This window comes from Neomonachus schauinslandi, chromosome 6 (genome assembly GCF_002201575.2).
Source record: "Neomonachus schauinslandi chromosome 6, ASM220157v2, whole genome shotgun sequence".
Lineage (NCBI taxonomy): Eukaryota > Metazoa > Chordata > Mammalia > Carnivora > Phocidae > Neomonachus > Neomonachus schauinslandi.
In genome coordinates this window covers 119231045-119257158 of record NC_058408.1, presented here as the reverse complement: position 1 = coordinate 119257158, position 26114 = coordinate 119231045, and the positions used below count along the sequence as shown (strand labels likewise).

At 38.3% G+C, this 26114-nt stretch overlaps 1 protein-coding gene across 3 annotated transcripts in view; it reads right to left on the bottom strand.

Moving 5' to 3' along the window:
* Positions 1-3252: 3252 nt before the first annotated feature.
* The window catches only part of PCGF5 (polycomb group ring finger 5), a 117975-nt gene continuing 95113 nt past the window's right edge, over positions 3253-26114 (bottom strand). Inside the window, exons 6-9 of one of the 3 annotated variants that reach the window (XM_044916104.1) lie at positions 25251-25349; positions 22505-22594; positions 14925-14984; positions 3253-3871 (exon numbers count right to left, since the gene is read on the bottom strand). In XM_044916104.1, coding sequence (XP_044772039.1) covers positions 3602-3871; positions 14925-14984; positions 22505-22594; positions 25251-25349 — 519 coding nt within the window. In that variant the 3' untranslated portion in view covers positions 3253-3601. Of the gene's footprint in view, positions 8942-14924; positions 14985-22504; positions 22595-25250; positions 25350-26114 lie in introns of all 3 variants that reach the window. The other 2 variants (XM_021700200.2, XM_021700201.2) reach the window with 2 other exon arrangements.

Below are 26114 nucleotides of genomic sequence, written 5' to 3'. Positions count from 1 at the left end.
CCCATGACCTGAGAACTCGGGTTACATTGAATTTGGGCCCGCTGGGGCTGATGTGTGTAGGGAAACCTTTTCTCCACGGCCGCTTAGGTTTGCCTTGAGGAGCGCTGACCCTGGCCTGGGCCCCTTTGGTTTTTCTTACCTGCTCTAGGCTTTTAGCCTGTTTCTCTGTTCTAGGCACTACACCCTTAACGATCTAGTCTCTGCAAAGCTCCCAGAGAGACAATTTTAAAATATAAAAAAGATATCAGTCCCCTGTTTAAAATCCTCCTATTGTGCTCACAGTAAAATACAAGCTTCTAAATAGGACCTACAAGTATCTAGGGGACCTGACCTCTGCCACCTTCTCCAGAAGCCTCTCCCCTTGCTCTCTGCCTTGTCACTCCTCGCTGGCCACACCAGCTTCCTGCCGGCGGCTGGGCTGCCCGGAGCTCTCCATGCTGGTTCTTGCCCTCAGGAATATGCTTTCCCCTGCCCTTCGCCTGGCTCGCTCTGGCTTATCTTTCAGGTCTTGGCTTAAGCATCATTTTCTCGGAAAGGTCTGGACCTCCCATTCTTAGACGATTACTTACCACTCTTTTTATTATGTATTTATTGTGTTTGTTCAACGTCTATGTTTTCCCTGTACTGGAAGCTTCATTAGCATTAGGGGTGGCCATCTGTTTGGCTCACCACCTACATCCCCGAGCCCAGCACAGGGCCGGCTCAAAATACAGTGGGTGCTCACAAGAAGTGTGTGGACCACAGGAGTAACACGCGTGCTGTGTCCTCTCAGGCACCCACTGGTTAGCAAGTGTTTACCCGCCAAGGGAGCCATCCTGGGGGGGGCCTGGCGGGGCCCGGAGGGCCTGAGCACCATCTTCTCTAGACACCTCAGCTCTCAGACCCAAAGAGCTGGTGCTTCTGAGAGCAGGACAGCCCTCAGAGAAAGCAAGGCCTGTGCTGGAGACCCAAATACATTCTGGTGATTGTGAGTTATTTAGACTCACTTTCACATCATTAAAACCGGGCTAAAATAGGTTTATTCTGCTGATTCAATGGGGGTGAGAGAGAGGCAAGACATCTGTAAAGTGCCTGCCACGTGCTGGGCCCTGTGCTGGGCCCTTTCTCTATTAGCGTGTTCAGTGGGAATGAGTTCTGTGAGCCACTGGGATGGGAATAGCGCTTGGTAAGCAAGGTTTGAGTTCCTTGACGGCACTTTAGCTCCCAGCTTGTCAGGGAGAACTGGTGCAACGCTGGGTTGGTGTGCAGACGAGCAGACGGAGAAGAGACAGCCGTGTCGCCCCTCACTGTTGCCCCTGGCATCGCCTTGAGCGCAGCCTGGGGCATCTCATTTCGCCACAGGCCTGCGAGGCGAGGTGTTGCTGCTCTGCTTCCCCCGCTTTACCATAAGGAAACCGAGACTCAGTCGGGTTGAGTAGACTGCCAGAAGTGACAGAACAACCTTGACTTTGAACCCCGGTCCACGGGGCACCACATGGCTCTCTGTCATGAACTGAACAGTGTCTTCCCAAAGTCGTCATGTTGAAATCCTAGCCCCCCAGTACCTTAGACCAGAGGGCCTTCAAGAGGTGAGTCAGTTGGATGAGGTCATGAGGGTGGGGCCCTAATCCAGTAAGACCGATGTCCTTATACGCAGGGGAGTGACACCTGGACACCATTGTCAGCATCGCCTCTGCTTCCTGAAATCTGGGTTTGCTCCCTGTGGTTTGATGGGTGCCGGTTAAGATGGAGATGTGTGAGGGTGAGGACATCCAAGGATGACTGTCAGCAGCCCTCCCTGCGCTCAGGATCTAAGGGGAGGACAAACATCAATTCCTGCGCTTGCGATGAGGAATGAGGAGAAGAGGGAGAGTCTGGACGCGTCTGCTTGAGTTGCTGGGATCTGAACTGGGCTTGGTGGGAGGAGCAGGGCTTTGGTCTCTAGGAGCTGGTGGTGATAGTTTGCGGCTTTTCTCTCTTTTCTGGACATGATTCTCCACTTGACTGTGTGGAGACTGACTGGTACCCCAAATTCCATGGGCAGGGGTTTAGGTGTCCAGCAGGGTTCTATGTGGCTTCCAGCAAAATACTGCCTGCAAATCCCCTGACCACACAGAAGGCAGAGGCTGGGCCTGAGCTTCTCAGGCCTTGTGGGTGCACAAGACCCCCCCCCCCCCCCCCCCCCCAAACTAGTGAAAAGATCAGCGCGGAGCCTGTGTTAACCAAACACTGGCAAGAACTGAGAAACTGTGACCTCTTTTCTCGAGCGGAGGTTGGGCAGAAACTGATCGGCAGGTCACAAACCTGGTTTCTCTTCTCGGGGCATCCAGCCTTCCTTGAGGCCTGCAGCTCAGGTAGGGGAGGCCGTGGGAGCGAGTCCAGACCAATGACACGGGCCCGAAGTAGCATGGTCGTCGGCCTTTCCGAGCACTTGCCTGGCACAGTCCTCCCTGTTTGTTCTCATTCTGCAACAGCCTTAAAGGGGGTGAAGCTAAAAGGAGGAAGGAGTCCAACCGTGCTCAGAGGATGCTACTTTCCACATCTCACTCAAAGGTCTGGGGTTTCTGGCCACTACCATCGGACAAAGCTTGGCACCAAAGTAACAATGGGAAAGAGAGGTGAATCACTGAACCTTCCTGGCCTGGAATGCCTGACTTTGGCCTAACTAGAATTCCTAGGGCAAGAACACACAGGGGTATTAATAAACCAAAACTATTATCTAACAGGCTGAAGAAAGCAGTCTGTCTCTCAATTCACTTGGGCCCTTCTTTGATACTGAGTTACTTTCAAAGGGGGTTATTTAGATTTGATTAAGCTAACAAAATAAGAAACCGTTCTAAGGAGAGAGAGAGAGAGGGTGTGTGTGTGTGTGCAGACCTCAAGTACTTCTTGAGGGGCAGCCTACCGTCTTAAAACTAAATAGCTCAAGGGGCGCCTGGGTGGCTCAGTCGTTAAGCGTCTGCCTTCGGCTCAGGTCATGATCCCAGGGTCCTGGGATCGAGCCCCGCATCGGGCTCCCTGCTCCGCGGGAGGCCTGCTTCTCCCTCTCCCACTCCCCCTGCTTGTGTTCCCTCTCTCGCTGTGTCTCTGTCAAATAAATAAAATCTTTAAAAAACAAAAAACAAACAAAAAAAACTAAACAGCTCAAGAATCTTGAGAGCGTATCTATGATCTTAAATATTCATCAGATTTTAATAAAATTTGCTACAGTAGAAAATAATAGGGGCTGCAATCTACAACTACTATTAAGGATGACAGACAACAATAAATTATGCAATCAAAAATTTAATAACAAAGATACTATTTTTAACATGGTCAAATATACTTGGCTAAGTCCAGATTTTAAAAAACAAAAGAATCTAGCCCAACAGTACAACCGTACAGCTTTTGTACAGAACATTCCATAGATCAACAGAAAATACATTTGAGCACAAAAATAAAAAATATTTAAAGAGAATCTCTAAGCAGCATTTTATTTCTGCAAAACAGACATATATCTTGTACTGATTAAATATCTACAAGTGCTTTTCCTTTACAAAAATACATATATTCTTAATAGACTAAGTCATTAACAATGACCTGTAATCTTTCACTTCAATTTGAATGATTCATAAGCTAAATCTTACAACCACAAAAAGGTTTTTATTTGTATTAAGATGTTACCACTTTTGACAAAAAAAGCTTCAGATATTTTATATTTCAAAGGAAAGGTAGCAACATAACTGTACAACATATTCTCGGATGGTTCTGTCACATGAGGGCTACTCTGTTGAAAACCAGTGCCGGCTGTTGTGTTGCCAGATGCGGGAACGCCGTGCAAGGTGGGCACCCTCCCACAAGCTCTTGTCGTGGGCCACAGCTTCGTAAGGACACTTAGGCCCCCATCCCCTTTCTAAAAAATACAGCAAAAGAAAACTGACCCCCCAAAATGCTAGGCTGATCCCATGACATTTCTACTGTGTGGAATTTCTGCTCCAGTGGACTGAGGGGAAGTCTAGGGATAGATGATCTGCTCACTCTCTCTATGTTGCCCGGAAGTATTTAATCTTCATTTGTTCTAGACTAAGTTTCTTACTCCACGAAGCTCTGAAGGATGGAAGAAAACTAGACCTGGTATTTGAACACCTGTTTCACTTGGTTCTCTAAAGAGAACTAAAAGTAGAAGGCATTTCTGAACAATGTCTCAGTATTGAATCTTAGGAAAAGGGGCATAATGAGTATACATATTGGAACGAGCATTTAAAATAAAGTTTAATTTCATAACTTTCTGAGAGGGAAGTGCTCAAGCATTTTAATTCTATTTGCAAATACAGTAAGGATAGTGAGTAAACACACTATTGTGAAGACTACCTTACACGAGGAAGAGAATCATTTTAAATTATTGGGAAAATGCCTTTGCTTTAAGAAAAAGAAAACCATGAAAACCTTGTAATGTATATTTAAGTACGTTTTAATGAACTTTCAATCTGACGTCTTTCCATCAAAATACTACATGTAGAACTAGGTATATCAAGTAAATCCAGAATTGGTTGGTTATTTTGTGCTTTTAAAGGGGTTTCTGAGTCTCTAGTATATTTAATATCTTTCAGAGACCAGATCTGGCAGACATGTTATGTTCCTTAGTGCAGGGATATATCTCTTAAAGTATTAAGAGCATTTTTGTTTCTGATCCAAAACATTATGTTATGGCAAACCCATTCATTTTTGCAATTCCTACAACCGTCTTACTGGTCTAAAGCTTAGCCTGCTGGAAGATTCCTTATGATAAGCCAGAGTATGTAACAGAGTGTCTCCAAGGAGGTTTTGTCCAGTAGCCTATCAGAGAGACTGCACCATGTGAGCTTTACCTTCAAGGTGGCCCCAGCATCAGCTCCCAAGGAGAATGAGCGGTGGTGGGGGGGGCAATCATTCACTTGATGCATATGCTCTTGATCTGGGACCCTTTTTGCCAAGTTTGGCTGTGTGGCTAAATTCTAATCACAATAAAGTAATCACTGAGAAACAGGACAAAGAGTTACTTAAAAAAAATAGGCCTTTATGAAAAATTTGCTTTTGAAAACAAGAAAAAGCATTTACTTATGTAAGTCCAATAGAATGTATTATTTTTCTATACACGTAAGCACGGTCAGCACTTATACCAAAGTCTGCCTTTAGTAAGATTTCTTATGTTATTAAGAACCCAGGAACTAAATAAGCATAATTTTAGTTTATATGGCCTCCATGAAGTGGATTAAAGAGCTTCTCAAATTAGAATTTAAAATCTTCATTTTAGTTTTCTTTTCAAAGGATGCATTTCTCCCCCTTGCATCCAGGGGGAAGCCAGTTGTGCTGATCTCTTTCTCACCTTTGAGGATTTCCTAAGACCTATCAAGTGGTTCTGGAAAAACAAGGGACATATTTGAAAGGAAGTGTGCTCTGATTATTGCAAGAAAAACCTACATTTGATTGATCTCATCACAAAAATTCAGTTTAAAGCCTTTCTTTGGTGATATTTTAGCAGTTACTCAAGGTTATTGCGTTATTAACTATATAAAATTAAACTGCAACCTAAAAGATTCCAACCTCCAAAGTGTTAAAACTGTCTCTCTTACCATGGTTATTAATGAACAGGAGAATGTCTTTGGTGATCTCTATTTCTTATGAAAATCTTTCAAAAAGAGATTACTCTAACTTATGAGTGCCTAGTTAGATACAAAACCATTCATAAGAGACAGGTACAGATAACCCAGAATTTATGCAATAAATCTAAACAGAAATGCACTTTAGCAATGAGGCACTTTCTCTTAAATACTTCAATAAAGCTAAACAGTTCACAATATTATATAACACACTTTTTTTCCACCTTATAGAGTCATTTAAATTTAGATTAAATTTGAGTGTATAATGTAGTGGAGCAAACTCATTACATTTATAAAATGTGGCATATTCGTATGGGACATATTTCCAATGAATAAGAAATAATACACCTTTAGAAAAGTAATTAAAAGACAGTACCCAAGGTACCTGCACCCCAGGTGCAGGGAATGACCTTATATTCCCTCATCAATGAGCCTTTTAAGTTTATTTTTTAATGCTTCTTTAAAGTGTTTTGCTAATCTAGAGAAAAGGCTATATTCTGATTTTTCTATTAACGTATGTGATCACTCCAGCTAAAGTATCTATGGGCCACAGTCCTTCCTTATATCCCAGGTTCCTTGACCCTCTTACATCTCTGATATCTAAGGCAGAGAAAACAGATGACAAAATCTTTTATGGAAGTAAAGTTCTTTTGGTTCTTTGCTTAAGAAACAAGAGATTAAAATTTAGTTTAATTCCCCAATTTTGCAGATTCAGATGATGATTTCTACAGGTTATTTATATAGTTTTATTACACCCTAAGCTTATAAAACCACAAAGTTGCCTGTATATTTTTTCTGTATCTGGTTTCTTGCAAATTCCACAATCTGATTTAGGGGATAATTACTGTACTGCTAGACATGAAAGTAGTCCCATACTTAGAAAATCATAGTTGAATATACCAAAAGAGGCAGTCAGAGAAGTCTGTGGTTCTTAATAGTAACACTGTATTACTCAGGACCATCATAAAATGTGTACCTTTCCCTAACTGGTAACTGATGTCCTTCTTTATGTTAGGTTTTCTTTCACATGTTTTGGCACATATTCCATTGCATTTCAGGAAAAATGTTAACATGTTAACATTGAATAAAGCAATTTTATATAAAACTATTCTCAATCCCATAATTGCTTCCTATATATTTCCTTGGAAAAGAGTGAAATTACATGAGATGAGGCAGCAACAGGCCAAATTTAAAGAGATCAGGTATACAAAACTCATTTAAAGCTGTAAGTTTTGGCTGGGGACCCAAATAACATGCAGGTCTCATTTGTGGTTTTTTTAAAATCACTCTCAATTCATTTTGAGTTAATTAACTTCCATACGTAAAACACTATTTTAATCACTGACCAAGATGTGACAGATTCATAATTTTAAAATTTCTTAGGGATGTCAAGGAATTGGATTTCACAGCACAGCCAAATAGTTTCTATAGGTGGAGAGTAAATTCTGTTTTTGGTTGAGTGTAATGGTCTGTTCTAACCATTTTTAAAGAGTTAACGAAAATCTGCCTTTTAAATTCTGCCTCTGAGTCCTTCCGGGCACAAACACAATCTAACAAAATGAAATTCAGAAAGCATTGCCATAACCTTTTTCACAAAAGTCAAAACAAAAACAATAGAAGACTTTAATACACACTCTCTAACTTGAAACAAAGATACATTGAAGAGATAATTATGAAGTTTCAGCCTTTTATGTTGTGAAATGCATCAAGATTTAGCTGTATTTTGTATGTGTTTTTTAGAATTGTACAATGTTATGTCTAAGAAGGATTTTGAGATTCAGAAGGCATTAATCCGTGATACATTTTACTGGAAAATGTAGCACATCTACAATGTATACAGTATAAAAACTATGTGTGTAACACACAGATTGTGCTCATGTCAGATTTCTAAAACAGTTTTCCTACCTTTCAAGATTTTTCCTAAGATTCAGAGGTTAACTTGTTTATTTTGAAGCAATTAATAAAACTTAATTTCCAAAGAAGTTTTTTGAAAACAACTGTAAATTTTAAAAGGTTTAAAATGAAGTTCTTCATATAATTTAAGGTAACAAGACGTTCTTTGACTTGCAGACTAATCTCAAAATGAATGGAAGACTTAACAAAACTGCAAAATCAAGGACATTATCACAGCTCTGACCTTAATGAATTTGTGTATAAAACCAGAATCCCGTTTCCCCCTGATTACTACAGGATCTAAAATGAAATATCCTCAAATCATTAATTTTGGTTAACATATTTACCAACTACACTGCATTTATTCTATTTTACGCATAGGGTTTGGACATGTGATAGGTAACAAAGTTTTAATTGATAATTGCCTTGAGACTTCTGAAATCCATAAAATAGCTAAGGTTATCTGCTCTAAAAATCCTAATATTTAAAATCATCATAACCCTCTGCATGCCACAATGACACACACCTAAGGCCAACTTAAAAAGAGAGACACTGTACTCATTAGACGGGAGCCACAATATAATGACGCATACATAAAACGGGCTACACAGTGACAGTTCGTGAAGCAGCACGTGCTTGTCATAAGGCATTATGGAAGACTGACCTTACTGATGCACTAATTTTGTTAGAGTAAATGTGACCAGCTGTCAACACCTTGAATGGTTGTGAATCGAACTTCAGGTCTCCACGAAGTCACACACAGTTCCAACTGGAGGGCTAAGATGCCCTCCCTGTGCAACTGGTAGACTACATGGCCGGAGGACTTAAAATGTCTACAGCTATTATGTGCTCTAATGATAAGAATAATTGGAATTCTTCCCCAAAGACTTCCACACTCAAGAGTGAACTACTTTGCACACAAAAAGCTTACTGAGAACAGGACAGTGGCCCAAAAACCACTCTTCTAAATACTTGCCCATACAAAATAACTTCAAGATACAATAATTATTTCTTGTACAGTACTCTATTTAAACAAAAATTAATATTAAGTATGTGAAAACTGCAACACCACACAGACTGAGTCATAGTACGAGTGTAACCAAACATCAGAACAGTCTCGGAACAGGCAAGCAAGATATGCGGCAGGCTGAGTTCAGCCCTGACTTGTACACCGTGAGACGGCACAGATACCTTATGCAGATGGTTCAGTAGCAGAATGGCCCTTGGTTCACTCTTAATAGAAACAACATAAATGCAACTGACAATTTAGAGACAGACAATGGCCTTATTTGCATGCTGAAAGTCTGGTTGTGTCCCTCTCGTCCACACACCGTTCACTGTGCGATCTGCTGATGAGTAAACAAAGTGCAGGATTCATCTCGGTGGGATCTAGGCCCCTTGGTCTAACCGAAATCAATTCTTGGTCGATACTGCAATACCATGGGGTAGGACTATAAAATAAAAACAGGATGATGAGTTAGACTGTGTTTATATGAAAACAATAAAGATTATATATAAAAGATTTTTAAAATGCAGGGTTATACTTTACAGTATTTCCTGGTACTAGTGATTATGACAAGTAAAGACTAGTTATTAAAATTATTTTTAAATGCCATTTTTTCAGAATCAGTCGTTTTCTGTACTATGTAACAAGGGTCAAGTTCAAAGGCTCACTGTTGTCACACCAGCTGGGGAGGTGAACGTTACTAATGGAACACGTAGGGAGGGGCAGGGCCAGGGGAGGACTGAAGGCTTTGGGCTCTGGATCAAGGCATTCATTCCATCAATTGTTAACCTTGTGGGGCTGGATTCCATCCAGAGCCGCCGTCTGTGACCGCCCACTGACTCACAAGGTAACCGACCTCTTGCTATGAATCAATGAAACTGGGGTAGTTTTCACAAATCACATTTTTTTAAAAGTTAAGTTTGACACCTTTTTCTTTTTAACATTTAAACTTCAACGGTCCTTAAAAAACCCTGAAAAACAAGTAGCGGTTACACAGAACATTTAGGTTGCTACCTCCTCTCAACAGTTCGTTGATACGACTACCTATTCAGAGTGGACTCTTCTCTAACTGAAAGGTTCGGGTGGCCCCTGGCTGCTCGGACTCTGGAAGAGGTAGCCTGTCCTCCCTGTGCACGAGAGGTATGTGCCACACGGCCACCTCCGTATCTGTTTCCCCTGAGGTTTGACCGGGTCATTTAGAACCTAAACACCACAGAGTCAGAAAGGTCTGGAGAACCAATGGTTTTCCTTTTCTGAAAGCTGCAGATTCCCTTTTAAATGAAATTCCGAGGAGCAACTTTTATGAAACCGAGAAAGTGGAGACTGTCACTGACTGTTCCCCTTCATCTCCGTTGTTGGTGAACGGACAACTCAAGGACAGAAAATGGTGTACTTTTGCATACAGGTGAGAGAGATGAAACGACCATTTCTGTACTCATCATAGCTATGTTATCTATGAGAAGACTTGTCGTTGGAGTCTTTTCCCATTTAGCTCAGGATGGGACTGGAGGATGGCAATGAAAATTTCTAGGTCTTGCCCTTTCCAGCTGAGGATGTAAGGTGATGCCACCACCAGTCCTGAGGGCTGGAGTAAAAGTCACAGTCTCTCGAGATTTCCATGGTCTAGGGCACCTGGGTGGCTCAGTCGGTTAAGTGTCCGCCTTCGGCTCAGGTCATGATCCTGGAGTCCTGGGATCGAGTCCCGCATCGGGCTCCCTGCTCAGCGGGGAGTCTGCTTCTCCCTCTGACCCTCCCCCCTCTCGTGCTCTCTCTTTCTCTCTCAAATAAATAAAGTCTTTATAAAAAAAAAAAAAAAGATTTCCATGGCCTAAATCTATTTTGGTTTAAATTTTACTTGTTTTTATTTAAACTTTGTTCCTTCTGAATGCGAGTGTCTGGGAGGGGCACAGGAATCTACATTTTATAGAAAAAACCCCCTGGGTTTTCTGAAGCTCAGCCAGATGTGGAGACTGCTGCCCAGACATCCTACCCTAACTTCGCTACTTCCCATTCTCCCTGGCCCAAGTGGCAGCTTGCCCTCTGTCACAACTGTCTTCCTCGCTATGCTCTCCATTCTGAACTGCTGAATCTGCATACTTTCGGCAAATAATTAAGTCACTAGTTCTAGAATCCCTTCATAATATATAGAAGTCCATCACCGATTTCTACTGGGATGAAGGTAGAGCGTGAAGTAAAATGGCTTAGTTGTCAGTGGTCCGGATCTTCTGGTTTTGGCTGAAAACCAGTTGGTTTTGTTTTCTCCACGTAATGATTTGTGTTTGTTCTATGATGACACATGAAGTTTAATCTTACTGAAAATTTGTTTTCAAATGCTGGGAACTCTATTTGTATTTCAGTTCGCTTTCTGTAGTAAAATGGCGCTGCACGTACTATCATGAAATATGGCACATCACCCTCCTAGTGTTCAGTGACTGTCCTGAATGGACCTACTTGTAGAGTTGCTAGTCCTCAGTCTCATCATGTCCTAAAATAAAAAACAGATATTTCCACAGTATATATTTCAAATGTGGTAACTTTCGAAAATGCTGACCTTCACTGATGCACTGTTTTTCTTAAAAAATCTTTATCATAAAAGTATTTGGAAAATACAGAAAAGCACCAAGAAAAAAAGCAAAATCATTTAAATACCACCATTCAAAGATAACTACCATAATTATTTTGGTGTATATCCTTCTAGTCTTTTCATCTAGGTACGTATGTTTTTTCAAGACTGTAATCATGCTACACATATTGTTTGGAAAATAATTTTGTCCATGTAAAATTTTAATTTCCATTAAAAAATTCCATGACTACTTTTTTTTTTTAAAGATTTTATTTATTTCTTTGACAGAGAGAGACACAGCGAGAGGGGGAACACAAGCAGGGGGAGAGGGAGAGGGAGAAGGAGAAGCAAGCTTCCTGCTGAGCAGGGAGCCCGATGCGGGGCTCGATCCCAGGACCCTGGTCTCATGACCTGAGCCGAAGGCAGATGCTTAACGACTGAGCCACCCAGGCGCCCCTCCATGACTTATTTCTACACTACTTAATATCCTATGTGATATTTTTAAAGGATGAATATAATGCTTTTATAGAAAAGAATTATAAGTTATCAATAAATCTTTTGTCATATGTTTTAGTTTATTCCTTTTTTGTGTGGGTGATTATAAATTAATCTTGACCCAATGATCAGGGCTGGTTCCTAGAAGTGGACCTGTTAGTTCAAACAGCATACACATTTTTAAAGGCTTTTTGAAAAATACTGTCACAGTGGGCTTCAAGAAAGTTACTCTCTTTACATTTCCAAAAGAAATAGGAGTGCTCATTCTTCAATGGCCTCATCAATAATGAGTACTATCCTTTCTTCCCTCCTAATATGGCAATTTAATAAGCATAAAATAGTATTTTATTTCTTCTAAAGAAATTAACCATTTTTGTATAATTAGTTTTGTTTCCTTTTGTGACTTTCCTACGCATGTCTTTTGTTCGTTTTTTTGTTCATTTTTCTAAGGAAAGGTGAACTCGGTCTTAACAGATTTGTATGAATTCTTCATGTATTAAGGATATTAAACCTTACTGTCATATATTGCAAATATTTCCTCAGTTATGGTATTTTTGCCATGTACTTTTCAATATTAAGAGTCAACTTGGTTTGTCTTTGTTTCCTCTTACATGTACAATAAGAAAGGCCATCCCCACTCTGAGATTATTTAACTATCTTTCTTCATCTCTGATGGTATCAATTTTAATATTTACCACTTTAAGCCGTGAGAATCTCCTGTAACATGGGGTATGGACTAAATTTCCATCCCTACCACCAAAAGTCACAGTAAAATTTATTGGAAACAAATGGACTAGATCACACCTTACCCCCCAACATCTATACTCTGAGTTCACTGATTACCCCTGTCAACCGCCAACTACTGTCTCTAGTCTTGCCTCACTGGCCTTCTTGCAACCCTCAAGCAACCAGACATAACCACTCCTCCGGATCTTTCCACTGTGTTCCCTTCTTCTGAAGCACCCTACCCCAGATACACACATGGCTAGTTCTCCCACTTCCTTTTGATCAAGAATCACCACCTCAAAGAAGCCTTCCCTTGGCTCTCTTATCTAAATATTCTATTTAATTTTTTTTTCTAACACTACAAATTTATTTTTCATCTGTCACCATTGTAAGAGCATAAGCTCTATGAGAAAGAACTTTGCTCATTTTTACTTCTGTGTCCCCAGCGCCTAAAAGAGTGCCCAGTGTACAGTTAAGTACTCAATCAGTATTTGCTAAATGAATCATTTTTTCTTCCAGTAACTTGAAATACTCTTTATAGATTCATACATACTAGACAGTCTGTTCCTGATCTATTCTTTTTATTCATATATCTGTGTTTAAGTCAGTACCTATTTTAATTACTTCAGCTTTTTAAGATACATTTTAGCACATTGCAGTGCACATGCCCCCTGATTACTCACTGAAAAATGTGACTGACCGGAAGCACTGGTTTATACTTCCTGATGAACTTTAGAATGACTGATTCTGTTAAGTTAAACAAGAATCTGGTAAAAGTGTGCCTGGAACTACACCAAACTCCATAATTTATTTATGGGGAGAAAGGACATCTCTATAGTATCTCATATACTATTTAAATTTCTTGTGTGTGAAGTGGTATTTTGGTTATTTATGAGGAAGTCTTTGATCTTAGAAAATATATGCTGAAATATTTAGTGGTCAACTGTTTTGATACTTGCAATTTACTTTCAAATGGTTTCACAAAGAACAGAATTATAAAGAGTTTAGTAAGATAAGGAGAAGGGAAAAGAAGGGACAAGGGGGCAGAAAATGTAGCAAAATGTTAATTGGTAAAAATCTAAGCAAAAGTAAAGGATATTCCTTTATATTCATTTTTTTTTGTTTTTTGGAAAATTTTCAAAATAAGTTGCAGGAAGAATTGGGACTTAATAATGAATTTTATCAAATGCTTTTCAGTATCTACTGATGGTTTTGATTTGATTTTGTGTGTGTGTGTGCACAAAAGATGTTTCTGCTATATAATATATATTACTTCCCTCCCACAATATTAAGCCATTCTTGCATTTCTGATAAAAACTCTATTTGGTCTTGGCTTATTATTCTTTTAGTATATGATTTTAGTGTATTTATCATCTTTGTATTTGTATTCAAAATGAGATTGATACTCGTTTTATAGTTGGAGGTTCTCTGTCAGTTTTAGGTATCATGATTATGTTACTTTTGTAAAATGAATTCGGAAGAATTTCACCTTTTCCAATAATTTAAAACAATTTAGAATGGGAATAATGTATTGCTTGAAAATTTGAGAGAGCATGACCATAAAACTCTTCAGGTATCCTTTGAGGAAGTAATTCCTAATTATTATTTTCTTTCATGACTTGGTGATTTACATTTTCTTTCTTCATGGGTAAATTTTGGTCCACTGGTAGTTTCCGGGAAAACTGTCCATTTTGTGGAATTTTAAAATTTTTTAAATTTAAAAATTAAATAGTATAAAGCTACATACATGATGTTTTCTTGAAATAAAGTGATAACTTTTCCCCTGAAAATTTCAAGCTGAATTTACTATTAATTATAAGTTCAACTCTGTGACAGGACTAAAATCCATAATGAAGTGTTGAAGAAAGAAAAAGGAATTTGTGAGGATTTTTAAAAATCTGATCTTACTCTACTTGTTCTCTAATATTTTAGATTGGAGTTTATGAACATCTTTATTTCTAAGGAAACAGACACCAGTGCCAAGAGTGAAAGCAAAAAAACCACGTATGTATGAGTTATAGTTCAAGGCAGAAGCATCACTACAATTTATCATCCCAATTAAAATGTACTTTTATTAGGTAACTGGAAAATGGATCAGAGGGAAGTTTTTCTCAGTGCATTTTAAAATTAGTCCACATTCATTTCTGCATTAAAAGAGGTAACCCAAGTAGAGCACTCAGGGCGGGGCCTAGTCAGCAAGCTCACAGTTCCATTGGGCTGTTGCCCTAACAGAGCTTCCCCTAATCTAGCATTTTATCTTTCACTTGTGGGTGACTGACGGATTAAAAAAAAACACACACACACAAAAACTTACGCAAAGAAGTGCTGAGCATGGAGCAGAGATCCAATATGGAGCAGATTTCTCAAGGGCTGAAACCAGTAATTATTAAAAATTTCTGACTCCTAAATACTGGCCTTAACATTTATAATTTCATTTTTAATTCAGTGAAATTAAATAGATAAATGCAAGGAAGCAAAATAATGGGAAACTCTGGGACATAAATTGAAAAATGAAGTTTTGTAGCTCAGATAAATACTGGTTTTGCAAAGTTGCAGGTCTTAGAAACCCGGGTTTGGGATGAAAGCAATCACCATCTTGGCAGGCGTCAGGAGGGGCATATGTACAGTCGTGAGTGCCTCTTACCTGATACAAAGGGCCATCCTGAGAGCAGACTTGCGAAGCTGAGCAGTTCAGACACCGAAACTGCGGAGGAGATGAACTCATCAGATAAGAGGCATCCACAACTGGATACATATTTAAAACTGATTAAACTATTTTAACGTCAAACATGAGTCAACATGATAATTTTAAGTAAACACTTTCCAAACTATGGTAGTTGGTTGTTTTTTTCTTTTTTTTTTTAAAGATTTTAATAACTTAGTGACTGGTAAAATGTAGCCTGAGACAACTTTAGTATCTAAATATCAGTTTTGTTAATATCCTGCAAATATTTACCAAAATGGTGGCTATCCTTTCCATCTCTTCTTCAGATAATAATTCCTGGGAAAACCCTCACCTCTTCAATCCAGGAGGGGTACCCTCTTTCTTCCACCCCTGCCAGTGATTAATCTTGCTTAGCTTGCCCTTCTACTACCCATGAAGGGAACACTGTTTAAGGACCTCAGGGCTCTGAAAGGGGTATGCACTTTGCCCCAACATGTAAGGGGTCCGTCTTCTGTTTTAGATGAGGTTCTTTATATTGCTCAGATTAGATTTTTAGTCTCCATTATCTATTTTAATAGCATGAGAATATGAACTCCTTGAGTCTTTATCTTATTCATATGTATAGTCTTAATAACTAAGGCCCAGAAATGGCACAAAGCAGCTTCTCAAAAAAATGTTTCATGAGTAAATCAATGAATGAACACATTTTAAACTATTGAGTAGATTCAGTTGTAAACCCACTAAGTTTTAATAGTTTAACCATTCATATTAAAGAAAAAAAATCATTCCCAAATCTTGATTTTTCAATGTTGAGCTAAATACTTATTACACATGAACATTATTTTAATTGTAACATGATTATAAACAATGAAATATATACTTTAAAATTATGTATATATGAATTCAACATTGCATGCCTCAAGATGGGGAAAAAAATACATAAAAGGTGTAAATTAACCAGGATAAATCTAACATCCTAGAGCAAGCAGGTTTTTAAAAGGTATACTTTGAAAGAATATTAAAGGAAGAAATGATTAAAACAAATGTATTGCTAACCTTTTAAATAAAATTTCAGAAATTATATTCCATTTCCCCCAAAAGACTAGCAGTTTTTTCCAGGAGTGAGTCCTTGACTTTCTGTACAGGGCTCATCAACATGCTGTAAGACATGCCCAGCACTGCTATCCTTAGTAACCTTCCCTTTTCTCTCTGAAGAGTCCCCACGCTCTGGCCTATTAGACTTTGGATGTCCTAAACAATGCCAAGTCCCAAACAGCATTTAAGAGTGAAGAGTTAAGGTGAAAGAGGCTATTTCACTAAGTGATTATTATCTTTTCCTATTAATCTCTTTGGTATCACTCAAGAAGGATGTTTGTTTTTCCTAAAACTGCTTCATAATGCAGATGAAGCAAGACAAATGTGGTGCAGTAACGTCAGGTATGTCCTGGCAGGGGTTTGTAAGAAGAGACAAAACCAACCAGGATCATCTGGGAAGGAGGGGCTGTACTGAGAGTATTCAACCTACCCGAGAAAAGGTGAGCAGGAAGAACATGAGTTCATGATGAAAGCTGAGGCCAAATGGGAAAATATTAACAGTAAGCTCCAGGGATGAGAGGAAGTTAGGTGAGAATTACAATAATAACAAAATGTAACATACATAAGCTATTCATAAACTCACTAACATTTACTATGTCAGGCATTCCGCTAGGTACTTTGTAATATTTCATTCTTACTAAAAAATTTCAAAGACAGGTATTATTACACCCAAATTTTAAGAATTAAAAAAAAAAACGGAGTCAAAACTAGGAAGCAGAGGGGTGCCTGGGTGGCTCAGTTGGTTAAGCATCTGCCTTCAGCTCAGGTCATGATCTTGGGGCCCTGGGATCAGGCCCTGAGTGGGGCTCCCTGCTCAGCGGGGAGTCTGCTTCTTCCTCTGCCCCTCCCCCCACTCATGCGTGTGCCCAACGAAGCGCTCGTGGGCGTGCTCTCTCCCCCAAACAAATAAAAAATCTTAAAAAAAAAAAAAAAACCAAACAAACTAGGAAGCAGAACACAACTGGGAGGAAATAGCTACAACATATATAACCAAAGATTACAGAATCCAGAATACATAAAGAGCTCCTAGAAGTTAGTAAGAAAAAGACAAACATCACAATGGAAAAACAGCAGCAAGGCAATGGATATGAAAAGAAACTTCACAGAAGAAATACAAAATTGATAATATGCACTGTTGGTGAAGATATCAGAAAATGGGCACTCTCATATACTACTGGTAGAATTATACACTGCTAAAATCTATTAAGAGGGTAATTTGTATCTATCAAAATTTAAAACATGCATACTCTGTTGTAAATCCACATGTGGAATCTAGCCAATGAATATGCTTGCACATGTGCAAAAGGATATATGTACTGGAATCTAGCATTGCTTGTAATGTTAAAAAACTTGAAAAAGTCTAAATTTCCACCAAAAGGAGTGTATTAATCAGATTATGCTGCAGCCACACAATTGGAATACTATCAACTGGTTACAAAGAATTATATCAAGTTTGTTGATTCTCCATATGACATATCAAATGAAAAAAAAAAGTTGCAGAACAGTACATATGATTCCATTCATGTTTGTTTCAAAAATGCGATGAACACTGACTGCATGGATCTTATAAACAGGATCATGTATTATAGATGATTGGTTTAGATAACTAAGTCCCTTCCAGATTGAGATCTAATTCTGTAATTCTACACCCTCAATTTACAGATGTGGAAGCCAAAGCCACAGGGTAAGCCAGTGGTTATGGATCATGTTTCCTAAAATCCTATTACTCACAAGATGGTCCAAAGATTAGATGCACTGGCATTCCCTGGGAACTTGTTAGAAATGCAGAATCTTGGGCCCCACCCCAGACCTACTGAGTCAAATCTGTTTTTTACCAAGATCCCCAGGTGCTTTCTACTCACATTAAAGTTTAAGAAGCACTGTTTTTTTTTTTTTTTTTTTTTAAGATTTTATTTATTTGCGAGAGAGAGAATGAGAGACAGAGAGCATGAGAGGGGGGAGGGTCAATGGGAGAAGCAGACTCCCTGCTGAGCAGGGAGCCCGATGTGGGACTCGATCCCGGGACTCCAGGATCATGACCTGAGCCGAAGGCAGTCGCTTAACCAACTGAGCCACCCAGGCGCCCCAGAAGCACTGGTTTTAAGAAAAGGTAACATTTTCTCCCATTAATAAGCAAAAGATGAACACCAATCTTGAGTACAACATCTTCAGGCAGCAATATTATTATGAAATGAAAAATCTCTAAGAGTTAGCTAAGTTTAACCAGATGTTTGATTCCTAAAGATAAAATTCAGAAAGTGCAAGGACTACAGGAAACAGGCTGAGCCTTCAGTGGAATTGACCCAGCAGAGAGCAGAGGAAAGAGGCAGAGATGCTGTGTGGCTCAGGGAGATGTGCCGCTGCTCTGGAGAAACGGAGGCCCAATGGACTTCTCCAAGATTCTTCATAGGGGTCCAGACCTTGGACAAGGTAAGGAGGTGATGGGGACACAGCATGGCTTTGCCTGAGGCAGAAGACCCCGGGGGCAGAGGCAGCATCCCGTGTGAAGAGGGAAGATAGCACAGGGTTGACTCAGAGACCTAGAAGAGCCTGGAACATATGAGGAGAACATCCCCACCCCCATGGCACTGAGTAGACTAAAAAAACTGCAAAGATGCCAATTTCAGCCAAATCAACCTAAAAATATATTCCAATGCCAATCACAATCCCATTCTCAAGTTCATCTGAATAAATAGGTAAAATCAGCCAACACCATTTTAAAAGAATAATGAGCTTAGCCGTAACAAATATGAATATGAATATATATATATATATATATATATATATAGCAACCTAGAAGGCCTATTTGCCTTATAAATTAGTTTGAACTTTATTCAGACTTATCCCAAAGAAAATGGACAACTGAGGGGCTTTAAATTATGAGTGGTATATGATCAAATTTTTATAAAAACTTTATATACTGTGTAATGTGGTGCAGGGATAAGACCTATGCAGAAGAACAAAACAGAATGTCCAGGAACATGTGTGTACATAGATATGTGTCCCTATCTCTGTGTCTGTAGGTGTCTACGGGTGCACATGTGTGTACACACATGTATAGATACACATGCACACATAATGGTGACAAAACACTGAGATAAAGTATGGCTTATTCAACAAATTACATTTTTGGCAAAAAAGTCTTAGAATAAAAGTCCTAGCCTCATTGTAGGTATGGGTATGTAAGTAAACAAATGTTTAGTGTAAAAAAGAAGTAAAAGAACCACAAGGTGGTCATGAGTTTGGGAAATCAGCTGACCCCAGCCCCAGGTACAGCTAGGTAGGAAGGACAGTAGGCAGAGTCATGTGAGCTTGTCGGACATCCTGGCATCCTGTTGGCAACGGAGGGTACAGATGGGGAGGGATGTGACTGCAACAAATACACTAGAAGGGGCTTGATCAAGAAATGACTGTTTTATTGCTAATTTGTCCATTCACTCAACTGTCAGACTTCACCAGTTACTATTATAATAATTCATAATTAGTTGGAACATGAGCAAAAATTTAAAATTTAACAGAAAACAAATGGGAAATGGAGATTGAAATAAATGAGATGATCTTTAGGATATATTTTGCATAACTATGACCTTATAAAAGAAACTTTTCATTTGATTTGCTCTTTGAACAAATATTTATTATTTGTACGTGGCACTGCTCTGGGTACTGGAGACTCAGCAGTGAACAAATAATCATCCCTGTCCTCAGACTACAGTTGAGTTGGGGGACAAACAATAAACATAAATAAGTGGTATGGTATGCCAGATGGTATGAAAAAATACTATAGAAAACAGTCAAACATAAAATGGACTGGGAGAGTGCCATATTGGGAGCAGGGGTTGTATTATTAAGGAAGGTCGGAGCCCTCACTGAGAAGGTGATGTAGAAGCAAAATTCTTTGGGTGAAGAGGGTAAAGAAAATGATTCAGGGGCGCCTGCGTGGCTCAGTCGTTGAGCGTCTGCCTTCGGCTCAGGTCACTGATCCCAGGGTCCTGGGATGGAGCCCCGCATCGGGCTCCCTGCTCAGCAGGAAGCCTGCTTCTCCCTCCCCCATTCCCCCTGCTTGTGTTCCTGCTCTTGCTCTCTCTCTGTCAAATAAATAAATAAAATCTTAAAAAAAAAAAAAAAAGAAAAAATAATTCAGGTGGATACTTAGGGAGGCAGGAGAAAGCCCGGCAGGTTAGAGGAAACAGAAGTGAGTGGGGCCAGAATGTGGTGAGCCAAAGGAGAGTAAAGAGTAAGATCACAGAGGTGTCTGGGAAAAATCATGGGGCTCCGTATCTATATGTCCCTGGAAGGACTTCGGTTTTTATCTAAACGATACGAGAGTTGAGAGCAGGGAAGTGACATGTGCTAACTTGTTCTCGGAGGATCCCTCTGGTGCTTTGCTGGGCCAGGACAGTAGGGGAACTCTGGCTGGAGGCAGGAGAGGAAGCATGGAGCCCAGGGAAGAGGTTTTTACAGAACTTCTGGAGAATGGTGACAGCGGCAGGGCCGAGAGGGGCAGAAGTGGAGGGGGTAAGACATAACTGGATTCTGATCGTGGTAGTCTGAAAAATCATAAGGTACTGAACCATTTTCCCAACCAACTTTTATTAAAATATGCCTTAAACAACATAGGAATTTAAACTATCAGATATGTGTAACCAGAAACATAATTGTAGTAAAGACTGATTTAACTGATAGTCAATTAACAACAAGGTCTTCAAATTAGCTCTTTCATGCTTTGACTTAAAACTGGCACTGTGGGCGACCTCTGGGAAGGGACTGTGAGAAGGACAAGTGAGTGCTAGCCGAGGTCTTGCGGTGGATGACTTTTTACATCTCTTCAACCTTAAGGCAAACCTGTTCATAGCACTTGAAAATCATTAACACATAATAAAATGGCCAATGACTTACCAAAGAAAGCTAAAATTATGATATTACATGTAATACCACAATATCTAGGCCCCAACTGTGCTGGGTAAGGGAAAACTGACTAGCTCTGTAATCTGCACCTGGTACCTGAAACATTTTGGTTGGAAGGATTCAATGAGGGTGATGTATGTAGAACCATTTTAAAAAACTATAAAATGTCCTAGGAAGGCAGGTAGTAATTTACCAAATACAAAGATAATTAGATTTGTTTTCCTTTGTTTCTTTTCTTTTTTTTTTTTTTTTAAATAAGGCTTAGAGAGGTCAAGCTGGTGACTGGTATTAGAACATAATTTTTTCTTCCTGGTCATGAGAATTCAGCCTCACAAGGAAGGCTTTACCCAAGTGGGACTCAGAAAAAAAAATTCTGACTTTAGAAGTTAGATGCTTCATTTATTATATATCAAGACATTTCTGAAAAACAGCCAATTTTCCTACTCATTGAATACAACACACAAAAATGATTTTTTGAGGTTTTATAACAATTCCATAGATGTTTACATTCCATGTTTTTGAACCACTGTAACATGGCAACCCTCATTATATTCAGATTCTGTATTACTTGTCTTTGAGTGAGGTTACATTTCTTAATTTTGTATTTTTAATAGTTTATATTTTCCTAAGGAAATGTAATACAACCTATCTTATTAGATTAAAATTATGCAGAGTTTAGAAGTATGACATATTGTACCATAAACACCAGAGAAGACCTTGAAAGTCATCTAGTACAACCTTCCAGTCAATCTCAATTAACGTGTATCCATGTAATCAGATTATAAAGAGAACTTCTGGTAGCATTACTACTACATTCCCTCACTGATATAGATCAAGCCTTATAATCCCTAGCCCTCGGATTTCTCTACTATCAATGCTATACATAATACAGATAAGATATGCTTGAACCTTCTAATTAACCCTAAGCAAAGGTATAGTTCAAAATACAGAATTCTCCTTTTGGGTGTTTTGGATTTTTCTCAGGTTTTCTCCTTTTACATCATTTCTCTCATATTGCCTAGGGCCTAAGCCACAACAGTCTAATTCTGACATCAGAAACCACTGCAAACTCACTTACCCTTTGGTCCAATTTTACACTTTCATGTAAAGGAGGTACCTGAAAAAAAGATTACCTAGATTCTACTCTATCTGTCCCCTCTGCCACATCCAAAAAATATCAACCATTAAACAACATACTAATCAGGGCAAAACTTAGTCTCCTCACTTGACTCCACATAGTTAGAAGTTCCCATATTTTATTGGGGTTCTAAAAAAATGTAAGTGCCATCTTCTCTGTATTGAGGTAAGTAGAGTTCTGAACATATTTAGATGGGGTTTTTAACTCACCTTAAATATAACAAAACCACATTTTAACAAAGATCTTCGTCTTGTACTTAGGACCAATTATCATGGAGTAGCTGGGATAAACAGTAAAAGGCATCAGTTTCTTCTCTTTCCCAAGTTTTTTTTGTTTGTTTCTAAGTAGTATACTGTTTATTATGAGTAGCAAAATGGCATATAACTAAACATACACATAGGTAAATATAAAAGCAATTTACGTTTTCGCCTCTTAGTCGCCATCTTGTCATGTAGATGAATTCCATAGTGTGATCCTTCCCCATAATTTCACCATTGCACAGTACATCCAACTTTAAAAAGAAGAGTTACAGATCCATTAACATAAGTAATTTTTAATTCATTAGTATCTTACACTTTTTTCCTAAATTTCAAAAAAGATTCAAATAGTCATAACAAAATAGAAGTATTAACCATTATTTAAAAAGAACACTGAATATTTTATTAAGAGCACTGGTCCATCTCGTAATTATTAACAATTCAGATATAAGTAACATGAAGCAGTGCTGGTCTTGTCCCAACTCAAGTCTGTACACAATTTTGAAATGCAGTGTAAGCTTTCTCAGTCCATGTCTTTGTGCAACCTTAGTTTAGACATATTTCTGTGACTGTCTCTTACAAAAGGAGAAGTAACTGTGGAGACCTCACAGCACCTTTGGCTTATGAATTCACCTCTCAGAATGCTTTCACCTTCTCAAGACTGAGAGGACTTGCTTTCCTCTCATTAGTTTGTATTCAAAGAGGGTAAAGGAATGAATGTGGATACAAGATTTATGGGGACTTCAAGGCATTTGAGAATTTCGGGTAATTGCCTGTAGCTAAGTCAACAGAACAGTTAGGACCATGCCACAGGCCTGTATCTTCTAGGGCTCTCTGGCCTGTTTTGCTTGGGCAGTAACTTGCATAATACTTACAGGACCCTCTTCTCATCTTGCATCGAACTTCAAAAAAGGGATGTGCTTTCCAAAGCTCACTTTTGCTCTAGAGTTGCAGGAACCAAACAATCCCCCAAATCCTTAAGAAGGCCCCAGGAACTGTGGCTATGATTTACCAGTTCAACAAAGCACAGTTAAATGTTTATCATAAGTCCCTATAAATAAAGCATTTCAGTTCTCTAGCTATTAAAGGCAAACTGATAGAGTTTAATTTAAGGTGTAAGAAGGTGAAGAAAAATGGGTTTTAAATAATTCTGTCTGGTTAGAGACTAGAGTTTTGAACTTTAAGTCTAAAATGAGTACTGTTCCAATTGTATTAGACAAATTTTTAGCTGAGTTATATTGGTATTTTGATGATTTATGTTGACTTGCATGGACTTCAAAATGTTTTTTAGACATTTTATTTTTAAAAGGACAAAGTAGATAATTTTATTTTATTTTTTTAAATCTTGCTTGTAAAATAAATTCATAAGCAAAGAAGTAAAGAGATTCAGGATGCAATCCCTGGTTAGGTACACTGCTTCTGTTGTCATTTAAAAACTAAACTATCTTGCCCCAATTAGCAATGCTGTTGCAAAAGCTTCAGCTGTTAGGTATTTCATTAAAACATCACCCTATGTGTTAGACAGCAAAATAAGGGGGGAACCAGTAAATGTTACTAAAAATCATAGGAAAAGTCCTTTACACTGGGAGAGATGAGGAGCTGTCAGTGGACAGAGTCTCCCGCCCTGCTGTCCTCATCTGTGGAGAGCGACACTGTGTGCCAGGAGTGAGACTGTATGAGAGGAATCATCCTGTCAGCTCTAACAACTTCCTGGAAACTAGAAAATAACTCAACGGGTCACACTTAAAAGTAAGGAAATAAAACTGCATGTGGTATTTTGTAAGAAGAGAATAAGTATAAAACCAAATCATAAAAACAATTTCATTTTCTATTTTCACTGTTGTATCTAAGTTGTCATCTTTTTACCAAGTACATGGGGCTTTGATTAACTTTCACAGTTTTTTCCCTAATGTAAAAGTTGATGTCTCTGGAAATGTTTTAATATTTGTAGGACCAAACCACAGTAAGAATTTTTAATCCATGGATTATTAGTTATCTGAGAGTTTTTAAATAAACTTAGGATCAGAGACTTCCTCAAAATACATACTTAATACCTGTCAATGCCTATGTTCAAACCCTATTTTATTTCTGCTATGATAAACTGTTAATATTAGTGTATATAATGAAGAACTAATGTTGCCTTTGATGTCTTTGTTTATATAGGAAACTAGTCTCAGTCTTTCGTTTCTTCAGAAGCTACTACTATCAGAACCCAAAGGGGAGAAAGAGAAATTAATGCACGTTGTTAAGACTGCCATTTGGGCAGGTGAGAAATGGTAGCCATGTCTCCTCATTACATTATATCTATACTCGTAGGATCATAAACATTTTCTAAACATTGAACACATTACAAGCTGTGCTGTGATCAACATGGAGGCAATTTATCTCTCCGTTAGGAAACTGGTAAATTGCATTCATGCAGATGCAATTATGTTGGTTTTACCTACTGCTAAACAATATCACTTTTTCATATGACACAATTAAAGGAACATTATTTACAAAATCTTTTTACATAAAAAGACAATGTTTTACATTCTGAAAAAGAAGTCTATAAAGAATTGGTAAAAATGGATCTCAAAGGTCTCATTTAAAAAACAAAACAAAAAAAGACCCTAATGTTGGCATTAAAAAAATCTAGTTAGCTGTAGCATTTATTTTGGGAAAATTTAAGTTATATAAGTATCTCTTCTAACTGTAAACCACTAAATGCATTAGTAGCATGTTTTAGTCAGATGTTAAATTAAAAAATACAGATTACATAAATAGAATATTACATTCTCTAAATTTTTAACATATAAAAATAACATAAGTTTCCACAAAAATTAAATGTACTTTGTTAATTTTTACTTCGTCAGAATTTTACTTCAGATCAGAATTATCAACATGATCAAGGTTAGATTATTAACTTACCTCATAAGAACTTGGAAGTTTTAGTTTTAAACTTAAAAATTTTTTAATAGTTCCCACAGTTACACGTGTAGAACATCGAATGAATTTCTTCATTAAACCCTAAAGGAAATAAAGATTACTAATTAAAATAGTCTACCTTACTTTTAATGAAACCACAGGTGTCACTTCCACTATAATTTTAAGTATTTTCAAAATATTTTCTGAAAACATTTCAAATTATAACTCCTTAGTACTAGTGAGTAAAAATATTCCTAATTCTTGGATACTTATATGACATTCTTCAAGAATGTATGAGGAAAATCCTGGGCAATCGACAATCTGCATACCTTTAGATAATTTGGTTAACAACACATTATGAGTTTAATCAAAAATAAAGGTCACAAAAAGCATATAAAATATTTTATTACATAATGTTGCTTCTAATATTAGGGATATTTTTAGGAAGAGCGGTGATCTCAAATGGGGCTCTAAGGTTCAATAGAGGCCAGTTAGGCCACAAGATCCCCTACAACTAAAAGTCAGGTGTCTGATGGGCTGTGGCAGTACTTTACTGGAAAAACAATGTTCTAGGTGTCTTGATTTTTCTCATTTTATTAGCAGTACTAATTTACTCTTTAAGCATGAACATCACTAAAATACAAGAACCAATCCAGAATGAATGCTCAAACTGAAAATGAGTAAAAATGAGGTTTGTGGACATGATAAACATGAACCAATTTGTGAAACAAAATTACATCTCCAAACCTTAAAAGTTATCAATAGTAAAACAAAAACCAGCACTTGAATCTTTTAAAGATATAAAGTATTACTTCTACTTACATGTACAGGATATTAGGTCAGCAAGCAGAATTGTTCTTAAATTTA